Source organism: Onychomys torridus, chromosome 4, assembly GCF_903995425.1.
Source record: "Onychomys torridus chromosome 4, mOncTor1.1, whole genome shotgun sequence".
Classification (NCBI taxonomy): domain Eukaryota; kingdom Metazoa; phylum Chordata; class Mammalia; order Rodentia; family Cricetidae; genus Onychomys; species Onychomys torridus.
This window is the reverse complement of record NC_050446.1, coordinates 93848709-93859632: the sequence shown is the minus strand read 5'-3', so window position 1 is coordinate 93859632 and position 10924 is coordinate 93848709. Positions and strand designations below refer to the sequence as shown.

Genomic DNA, 10924 nt, shown 5'->3' with positions numbered 1-10924 from the left:
CGACTGCTGCACATCCATTGGTTGAACGCCTTGAGGATCTTCAATGCTGGCCAATAGAACGGCCGAAGCGCGCTGTACTGCTCGCCTAACTAATTAATACGCAGGCGCTCGACAGCTTGTGGGCGTGTCTTAAGGGATGTTGTCCAATGAGGACGCAGGAAAACTTCATTTGGGTGGAACCTGGCGCGTGCGTAAAACGGAGGCGCGGGCTTCAAAAAGATGGCGGCACGCTCGCGGCGCCACCTCTTGCCACTCGAGACGCGGTCTTGCAGTGATTCTGGTGACACGCCGTTGTCTTTTACTACCTCCATGGAGTGGGACACTCAGGTGGTGGATGGGTCCTCCCCTCTAGGTCCTTCCGGGACTAGGGTGGAGATGTCACTCGTCGACCTGCCGCCTCCTGAGTTTTTGGAACCAGAGAGGTGTGCCGTGTTCCACTGTGCGCATTGCCACGCAGTGCTCGCCGACACCGTGCATCTCGCCTGGGATCTGTCGAAATCTCTCGGGGCCGTGGCTTTCTCCCGTGAGTGAGGCGAGGGTTGGCGTCTGAGAAAGGCAGGCCCGGGCAGGAGGAGAGGTATTCCTGACGTGTCGGATCGTAAAGGAGCTGGGTGAGGGGGCGGTGATTTTGGAACTGGACCTAGCGTGAGCTAAGCACGCTCCTTTGGCTGAGCCCCACCCGTTTTGTTGACTTTCGTGACCAGGATGAGTCTGGTGGGAGGTTTTCCTGTTCACAACCCGTTTGTCTTCCAGGAGTCACGAACAACGTCGTTTTGTTAGAGCCCTTTCTGGTTGGCATTGAAGGTTCTCTCAGATGCAGGTACGCGTGGAGAATTCCTGAGGTGGATCTATAGTTCCTGAGTTAATAACACTGAGGAGTACCTAATTGTCGTGAACAAGAAGAAAACTTTATTTTGTTGTGACCTAAGTTTATTCTCTCCATACAGTATGTTTCTATGATATACTTTTTATACGTTTGAATCATAACAAGGCATAAATGAAATGAAAATTAGGGTTGGGTTTTAACATCTGAAGACTATATCTTGTGAGATAACTAGGACTATTTAGATTTTGGTTTTTCGAGACAGGGTTTCTCTGTGTCGTTTTGGTGCCTGTCCTGGATCTCATAGAGATCCACCTCACCTGGCTCTGCCTCCTGAGTGCTGGGACTAAAGGCGTGTGCCACCACAACACCCTGCTAGTTACATGAAATATCTTAATTTTACAAAATAATTTTTGTTCTTAGTAATAACGATCTTGCCTTGACTTTACAATTCTGCCTCTGCCTCCCAAGTGCTGGGTTCTCAAGTATGGGAGCCTACAACAAACCTCTTAAAAGAAGCCTGATAAAAAGTTTTAATTCTATATTTGGACATGTGCTATAGCTCAGAAGTACAGTGCTTGCCTAACTTGTGTGACATGCTAGAGTTGATCTATAGTACTTCAAGAAAAGTACATACAAGAATAGAGTTCGATTTCTGTTTCACATTATAATCTAGACATAGTTTTACTCTGTTTATTCAGTGTGTGTGTGTGTGTGTGTGGGTGTGTGTGGGTGTGTATTCACATACCAAGGTGTACATGTGAGGGTGAGAGGACAGCTGTCAGGAGTCAAGTCTCTCCTGTCTTCATCTCCTGAGGGCCAAACTCGGGTCATCAAGCTTGGTAGCTGTCACTCCAGCCCTGGTTTCCTCCGTGTTCATCTGCTTGTTTGCACTCTCATTGAGGTAAATGGTCATTTTTACTAGTGCACTTGAGATCTTGAGATACCTTTTTTAGTACCTTTGAACTGAGTAGTTGATTATTAGTTTATGTTGTATATGATATTAAGAAGGTTTTATTGGATTACAGTGTATTGATACTTAAAGCTTTGGCCAAGCGTGGTGGTTCCTTTAATCCCAGCACTCAGTAGGCAAGAGTAGAGGAAATCTTCATTCCACTTCAGTGCCCGTTGGTATTATGTCTTGTCTTCCAGATTGACAGACTATTATAATGAATAGAAATTAAAATCTAATTGACCTTGTTCTAGATAATGAAATGGAGATACAATTGTGTTTGTTTATATATTAGAAGTCAATGCCTTAAGTCCTCCAGTGGCCCCGCAAGCTATATGATGCTAACTCTTTAGCATGGAGCAGAAAAACCCCAAACATCTTAAGGACAGTGGTAATTTTTTTTATAAGGTAGGGAGCCATGAACTAGTAATCTGAGGAAGTGTAGAATAATTGTTTTGTCATAAATTATTCTTTGTTTTTTTTTCTTTGAGACAAGAGTCTTCTGTAACCCTTCTATTCTTGGAAGCTTGTGACCTTGAATTTGAGATCCTCCTGCCCAAGCTTCTGAGTGGTAGGGTAACACCGCCATCAGAGGGCGGTAGTTTTTATTTCTTCTCTGGGTTTTCCGTATTTTATATTCTGCTTCTTTCCATTCCCACCAGCACATACAACCTTCTGTTCTGTAATTCCTGTGGGGTTCCTGTTGGTTTCCATCTGTATTCCACCCATGCTGCTCTGGCTGCCCTGAGAGGTCACTTCTGCCTTTCCTGTGATAAAATTGTGTGGTGAGTAGATATATTATTTATCAAATAAGGTTTTTAAAATTTTCTAGAAAAGTCTAGGTGTTTGTAACCAAAGAAGATGCAAAAGGCCAGGCACTATTTATTATACACATACCTGAAATAAAGACAAAATACAAACCTGTGATAAATATCATGATTACTTTAGATGTTTTATTGTACCATGTCTTAATAGTCATATGGGATAATTTAAGAGTATTCTTTCAGTAAGGGAAATTCTGGAAGGTATGCTTTTGAGAAATAGTGTCATAACTTCAGTTACTGCTGTGCCTCATACCCTTCTCGTGGATAGGACTTGGCCTGCATGGTACCCAGCCTGAAAGACATATACATGTATATTTATTCCTGATCCAATGAAGCCAGTCAGCTTTTTTCCCTCAGGAATTTGAAATGAGGCTGTATTGGTTACTTGTCCAGTGACAAGACAACAGACCTGACAGAAGTGACCTTACAGAAGGGAGGGCTCCCATCTGAGGCTGCAGTTCGTCACAGTGGGAATTCATGGAGGAGGTGGCTGGTCGTATTGTGTCAGCAGTCAGGAAGCAGAGATTAGTGCTAATGCTCATCTTGCTTTCTCTCTCTCTCTCTCTCTCTCTTTTTTAAATGATTTATTTTTGTTTTTTTATGTGCATTTGTGTTTTATATGTATGTATGTATATGTGAGGGTGTAACTGGAGTTAATGAACAGTTGTGAGCTGCCATGTGGGTGCTGGGAATTGAACCCAGGTCCTCTAGAAGAGCAGCTAGTGTTTTTAACCATGTGGGGCCATCACTCCAGCCCTTGCTTTCTCATTTTTATTTTTAGCCCAGTACTCTAGCCCATGGAATGGTGCTACTCACATGTAGAGGGGCCTTTGCACCTCAGTCACATGTAGAGGGGCCTTTGCACCTCAGTCACATGTAGAGGGGCCTTTGCACCTCAGTCACATGTAGAGGGGCCTTTGCACCTCAGTCACATGTAGAGGGGCCTTTGCACCTCAGTCACATGTAGAGGGGCCTTTGCACCTCAGTCACATGTAGAGGGGCCTTTGCACCTCAGTCACATGTAGAGGGGCCTTTGCACCTCAGTCACATGTAGAGGGGCCTTTGCACCTCAGTCACATGTAGAGGGGCCTTTGCACCTCAGTCACATGTAGAGGGGCCTTTGCACCTCAGTCACATGTAGAGGGGCCTTTGCACCTCAGTTAAGCTAATCTAGACAGCGCTTCATAGAGGCTTGTCTCCTTTACCATCCCAGATCTGCCAAGGTGATAATATTAACCGCGGGGACCTAGAGTTATTTTAGATGATACTGGTGCTGAACTTGAAAAGTGAATACTCCACACTTGGAGTAACTATTTTCTGCACTTTTCTTCAGATACAGAGAAACTCTTACCTGATTAAAAAGATTAAGGAAATGAAGAATAGAGTGTAGTAATGCCTGTGGTCCCATTTACCTTTTCCATAGATTTCACTGGATATTTCATCATCTTCCTAACTAATGACACATTTGACTTAAGGTGTTTTTTAAGAAACTGGAAGGGCTGGAGAAACGCCTCAGAGGTTAAAATTACTTACAGCTCTATTAGAGTACCAGAGTTCAGATTCCAGCACCCACCTTGTCTCCCAGGAGATGGAATCAGGGTGCACAACATCATACCACACACAATCATACCACATACCACCATGCCGCACACCACCATACCACACACCACCATACCACACACCACCATACCACACACCACCATACCACACCACACCATCATACCACACACCATCATGCCACATACCACCATGCCACACACCACCATACCACACACCACCATACCACACACCACCATACCACACACCACCATACCACACACCACCATACCACACCACACCATCATACCACACACCATCATGCCACATACCACCATGCCACACACCACCATGCCACACACCATCATGCCACACATCACCATACCACACACCATCATACCGCACACCACCATCATGTCACACACCATCATGTCACACACCATCATGTCACACACCACCATGCCACATACCACCATACCACACACCACCATGCCACACACCACCATGCCACACACCATCATGCCACACATCACCATACCACACACCATCATACCGCACACCACCATCATGTCACACACCATCATGTCACACACCATCATGTCACACACCACCATGCCACACACCACCATACCACACACCACCATGCCACACACCACCATACCACACACCATCATGTCTCACACCATACCACACACCATCATGCCACACACCACCATACCACACACCATCATGTCACACACCATACCACACACCATCATGCCACACACCACCATGCTCAGCCTCTAGTGAGTTTTTCACCCCTGGTAGTTACTCATTTGATTCTGGATTTGTTTTCGGTTTTCTTGAGAGATAACTTGTCTCTGAGAATGGGGAAGAATGAGGCACAGTTTGTGGTTTTAATTGAGGATTTGTTTTTCCAATGAAATACACCATGATCCTTGAAGCCATTGAGGCAGGCTTTGATTCATTGGTAATGGTACTAATACTTTCTCTATATATTTTCTCTTTAGTTACCTCTTAAAAACAAAGACCATAGTAAATGCATCTGAGATGGATTTTCGCAATGTGCCTCTACCAGAAAAGATTGCAGAGGTAAAGTTGGTTGTGTAGTTACTTAATACACAAAACTTTTTTGTTTTCTTTTTGGAGACAGGATTTTACTTTGTAAATGTGACTGGCCCTCATATTAACTACAGAGACCAGGCTGTTGTAGAACTCAGCTTTATCCTTTCCCCTGATATAGGCAATTTTTAGGTGTATGTGTGTGTTGTGGTTTTTCTTTTTCTTTTCTTTTTTTTTTGGTTTTTTTGAGACAGGGTTTCTCTGTAGCTTTACGCCTTTCTTGGAACTCACTTGGTAGCCCAGGCTGGCCTCGAACTCAGAGATCTACTTGGCTCTGCCTCCCGAGTCCTGGGAATCTTTTTTTTTTTTTTTTAATAGATTTATTTTATATCTGGTAATATTATAACCAGCAGATTGAGGAGTATAAGATATCCTCGATCTATGTCTCTTCCCAGCTGAAAGAGAAGATAATGGTAGTGCATGCTCGTTTAAATTCACTGATAGAGATTCTGAAGGAAATGACTCCTGATCCGTCTAATCAAGAAAAGTGAAGAAACAGGTATGAGTAACAGAACTTTCTCCCATCTTCAACAACAGGACCATTATCATTTCTTTCTTTTTTAAAGATCTTTCTGTGTGTGTGTGTCTGTGTGTCCATGGCACATGTGTACTGGTGCTCATGGAGGCCAGAAGAGAGAATGGGATTCACTGGAGCTGGAGTTATAGGCAGTTGTTAGCTGCCTAGCATGGGTGCTGAGGACTAAACTCTGCATAAATGGGAAGTACTCCTAGCGACTGACCCGTCTTTCTAGCCCCCAGTGATCTGGTCTTTTCTTTCTTTCTTTTTTTTTTTTTTCTTTCTGTTTTTGAGACATGATCACACTGTGCACCTCTAGCTGTCCTGAAATTCACAGAAATCCACCTGCCTCTGCCTCCAGAGTGCTGGCATTGAAGGTGTGCACCGCCACACCTGAGTGGTCTTTTATTTTTTAAATACCACTAAGAATGAGAGGGGGCTCGAGAGATAGCTCAGAGGTTAAGAACACTGACTGTTCTAGAGGTTCTAAGTTCAATTCCCAGCACCCATATGGTGGCTCACAACCATCTGTAATGAGATCTGGCTCCCTCTTCTGACCTGCAGGGATGCATGCAGGTAGAACACTGTATACATAATAAATAAATAAACCTTTAAAAAAAATCCTTAAAAAAAAAGAATGAGAGGACTGCCAGATGTGATGACACATGACTGTAATTCCTGCACTTGAAACACAGGCACGGAGATCAGAAGTTCAAGATTATCCCTGTCTGCAGTTTGAATTGAGGTCAACCTAAGCTTGATGAGAACTTGTTCCAGAATCCCTACTTGCCCCAAATAATTGTGTTTTGATTTTTGTTTTTCAAGACAGGGTTTCTCCGTGTAGTTTTGGTGCCTGTCCTGGATCTCAATCTGTAGACCAGGCTGGCCTCGAACTCACAGAGATCCACCTGCTTCTGCACCACCACTGCTCAGCTGTTGTTTATACCTGTTTTGAGAGAGGGTCTCTGTATGTAGCTTTGGCTGTCTTGGAACATGCTATGTTGACCAGGGTAGCCTTGAATTTATAGAGATTCACCTGCCTCTGTTTCCTGAGTGATAGAATTAAAGGTGTACTTTACCATGCCTAGCTCTTAGAAATCATTTTTTGCTTATATAAATATATATGTATACTGGGCAATGATGGTGCATTCCTTTAATCCCAGCACTTGGGAGGCAGAGGCAGGCAGATAGATCTGAATTCAAGGTCAGTCTCCAGGAAGTTCCAGGACAGCCAGGACTAACAGAAAAACCTTGTCTCAAAAAAAACCCCAAAAAACAAAAACAAAAATAGGGGCTGGAGAGATGGCTCAGAGGTTAAGAGCACTGACTGCTCTTCCAGAGGTCCTGAGTTCAATTCCCAGCATCCACATGGTGGCTTACAACCATCTGTAATGAGATCTAGCACCCTCTTCTGTATACATAATAAATAAACAAATCTTTAAAGAAGTGACATTGAATAAATTGCATAACAAACAATTTGTGTCTTCTGCTGTTTTTACACAGGGTCTGTCTCACTGTGTAATCCTGGCCACTTTGAAACATGTTATTTGGCCCAGGCTAGTCTTTAACACAGAGATCTACCTGCCTTTGTCTCCTAGATTCTGAGATTAAAGATGTGCACCACAAGCCTGTTGGGCCTGCAGAGGCTGTCAGATCCCCTGGGACTAGAGTTAAGTCAGTTATGGGTGTTGGAAGCCAAACCCCAGTTCTCTGCAGTAGCAGTACATGCTGTTAACTGTTGAGCCATCTCTTCAACCCCATAGAATGGTAACACATTGAATCATTTTTGAGACAGGATCTTACTCTCTAGCCTATACTGGCTTCCACTGTAGCAATTCTCCTGCCTCAACCTCCTGAGTGCCTAGTGAGCTACAATGCTCAACTGTGGATTTTTAAAATACATGTAAGTATGTTTACCTTAAAATTAAGATATTTTCTTTATAAAAGCTTAAAAACTGTTATGTCATTGTGTAGGTTGCTGGGGCCTCACACAGGGTAGGTAAAAGCACTACCACTTACTATATTTCATTTTTTATTTTATGTGCATTGGTGTTTTGCCTGAATGTATGTCTATGTGAGGGTGTCAGATCTTGGAGTTACAGACAGTTGTGGGTGCTGGGAATTGAACCCTGGTCCTCTGGAAGAGCAGTCAGTGCTCTTAATTGCTGAGCCAACTCTCCAGCCCCAATTATTTCTGATGTAATAACTATTCTTCTCCTTCTTCTTCTTCTTCTTCTCCTCCTCCTCCTCCTCCTCCTCCTCCTCCTCCTCCTCCTCCTCCTCCTCCTTCTTCTTTTTTGGTTCTCTGTGTAGCTTTAGAGTCTGTCCTGGATCTCACTCTGTAGCCCAGGCTGGCCTCAAATTCACAGAGATCCGCCTAGCTCTGTCTCCCGAGTGCTGGGATTAAAGGTGCGCACCACCACTGCCCAGCTAATACCTATTTTTCTTAACTTCTGGATTTGCCATTTTGGGTCAGACTTTCTATAGGAAATGAAGTGCTTGAGCCTGACTCAGATTAAACTAGGAAGCATAAGTGTGTATTTATATGCATATTATGTGTGTGTCCAAGAAATGTATTTTCCCCATAAAATATACGCTCACTTTTTTAAAAGAGGAGGCTGGAGCATAACCAGCAGCAGTCAGTTCTGTCTGACGTAGGAGTCCTGAAGGTAAAACTCAGGGCCTCTGGCTGGCAGCTCAGCCTGATCAGCTAGCTTGCTGCCTCTCCTTTCTTATTTCTAACTTAAGGTTCTCTCTCTCTCTCTCTCTCTCTCTCTCTCTCTCTCTCTTTTTTTTGTTGTTGTTTTTGAGCTGAGGATTGAACCCAGGGCCTTGTACTTGCTAGGCAAGCGCTCTACCACTGAGCTAACTCCCCAACCCTTTTTTTCTCCTTTAGTTATAGTTGTGTGGGGGCACATGTTTATCAGAGCTCATATGTGGCATCAGAGACTTAGTGGCGAATGCCTATACTTGCTGAGCCCTCTTCCTGGTGCCCACTTCCATTTTTGAGAGGCACAACATAATATGCTGGTAAGAGAACAGATTTTAGAAATACTTTAGCCAGCTGATGGTGGCGCAGCCCTTTAATCCCAGCATTGGGAGGCAGAGGCAGGTGGATCTCAGTGAGTTCGAGGTCCGCCTGGTCAACAAAGAGAGTTCCGGGGTTGGGGATGTAGCTCAGTGGTAGAGTGCTTGCCTAGCAAGCGCAAGGCCCTGGGTTCGGTCCTCAGCTCCATTTAAAAAAGAGAGAGAGAGAGAGCGAGCGAGCGAGTTCCAGGACAGCCAGGATTGTTAAACAAAGAAACCCTGTCTCAAAAAACAAAACCAAAACAAACAAACAAGAAAGCAAGCTTTTAGATTTAAACTGAGTTCTGCTTGTTAATTGCTAGTAGTCATGAACTGGAAGAATTAAAGTCTGTTTTGTTTCTGTGTACAATAGGGATAAGACAGTATCCACACCTATGGTGAGGATTAAACGAATTAAAGAATACTCAACAACTGTTTACCCCCTGAAGAAAAAAAGAAACTGAATGCTGTCCTATGAAATCAACCCAGGTAGTGTAAAGTTCTGCATGTCAAACGTGAAAATAGAAAGCTTTAAAGCAGAACCCTGAAGAAAATCTTCATTATCTCACAGTAGAAGAAAGTTTAAGATAAGCAGTAATTGTTTGATGAAGATGACAGTACTTTAAAATACAGAATTTCAAATAAGACAATAGAGTGAAAAAGTGAGCCACAGCAGAAAATGACGTCACATAAACAATGAAAGTCCAGAATACAGAAGCTGTAGACCAACTGCTATATATCAGAAAAAACAACCCACTTAAAAACTGGCAAAAGTTTTGTGCAAGCATTTCAGAGAAGGCATTGGGCCAGGGGTATGACTCAAGTCGAGTACTTGCATTGCATCATGCAGAGGCTCCCACACTTCAGAAAAGTGTAAAGCGTGAAAAGTGGTACCCAACTTCACTACTGACAATCAAAAAATAGCATCAAATTGGTGGAAATCAAAACACGATGTAAAGATGAGGAGAAAGAATTCCTGTAAGTTACTTGTACGAGTCACCCTGGCACAGCTGAAGGCCGGTTTAGCACGGCTTGTGGGAACTAAAGACTTAATGGTTACTACAGCGTAGCAGCTGAACCCCTAGGCACCTGTACTAAGCATGTAGTAAACGTGTGCCAGTGTGGGCACAAAAGGCGCATAGTCACATTATCTGTAATAAGGTTTGGGAATTTAGCTCAGTGGTAGAGCGCTTGCCTCGCAAGAGTAAGGCCCTGGGTTCGGTCCTCAGCTCTGAAAAAAACAAAACAAAACAAAAAGAAAAAAAAGTCATGTTGCTCAAGTGTAGAGTGACTGGAGAAACACCATGTTTGAAATGTGGACAGATACAGCAGAGCTCTCACTAGTGAAGACTTCAATTCCCTCTTGTCTGTGTTCCTTCAACAAGTCAATATTTTGTGTCATTTTTATATCTCACTTGGAAGAAAATACACATAAGCACCCAAGTAGAAGATCTAATGTAATAAAGAATGTTCGTAGCATATAATAAGTGCTCAGTGAAAACTGTTGCCATGGGTATAGTGTGCATATCTGTAGTACTAACATGTCTGAGGTGGAGGCAGAAGGCAAGCCTGGACTAGAGTAAAATCTGTCTCTTGTTAGCTAAAGGAGCATTATTAGTTCTTACCTTTCAGTCTCTTAATTGTATCATGAGACATCAAGTGATTGAGCCGGTAACATCTGCATTTGTCCACACACACTTTAAAATGTTCCCACACTCTCACAGAAGGGATAAGGCTCATGAGGAAGGGCCCTTCATTCCCTGAGGGTTTGTACAATTGATGGTTGATGAGGCAGAAAAAGATACTTTCTTCCATCAAATAGACACTGGTTAGGTGGCCACGCTCTTGTAAGTAACCCTGATGAGGCTCATTGGGTCAGGCCCCCCCCCTCCCCAAATAATAAAGACATGAGAGCAGAGGTGGAGCTGTGGGAAAGGGAACTGTTTGGGAGGGGAGAGGATGTGAATGTGATCCAAATACAGTATGAAAACTGTCATAAAATCCATTGTATATAGTTAATATATGCCAATAAAGCTTTTAAAGACAGATAATTGTTGCAGGATGTTTGATCACGCTGTGGATCC

The 10924-nt window shown here is 43.4% G+C and overlaps 1 protein-coding gene across 1 annotated transcript; it reads left to right on the top strand.

Annotated features, from left to right (window-relative positions):
- The first annotated feature begins 219 nt into the window (after positions 1-219).
- Oip5 (Opa interacting protein 5) lies at positions 220-10038 on the top strand. Its single transcript, XM_036185815.1, has 6 exons — positions 220-523; positions 754-820; positions 2438-2560; positions 5146-5227; positions 5653-5756; positions 9214-10038. Exons 1-5 carry the CDS (start codon positions 220-222, stop codon positions 5746-5748), a joined length of 672 nt encoding a protein of 223 aa, XP_036041708.1. The 3' UTR covers positions 5749-5756; positions 9214-10038.
- The last annotated feature ends 886 nt before the right edge of the window (positions 10039-10924 follow it).

Bases quoted from the DNA above. Each gene is read 5' to 3' on its own strand.
- Oip5 (XM_036185815.1), top strand. From the start codon at position 220: ATGGCGGCACGCTCGCGGCGCCACCTCTTGCCACTCGAGACGCGGTCT. The intron at 821-2,437 runs GTACGCGTGGAG...CATTCCCACCAG, and splicing joins GAAGGTTCTCTCAGATGCAG to CACATACAACCTTCTGTTCT. The intron at 2,561-5,145 runs GTGAGTAGATAT...TTTTCTCTTTAG, and splicing joins TCCTGTGATAAAATTGTGTG to TTACCTCTTAAAAACAAAGA.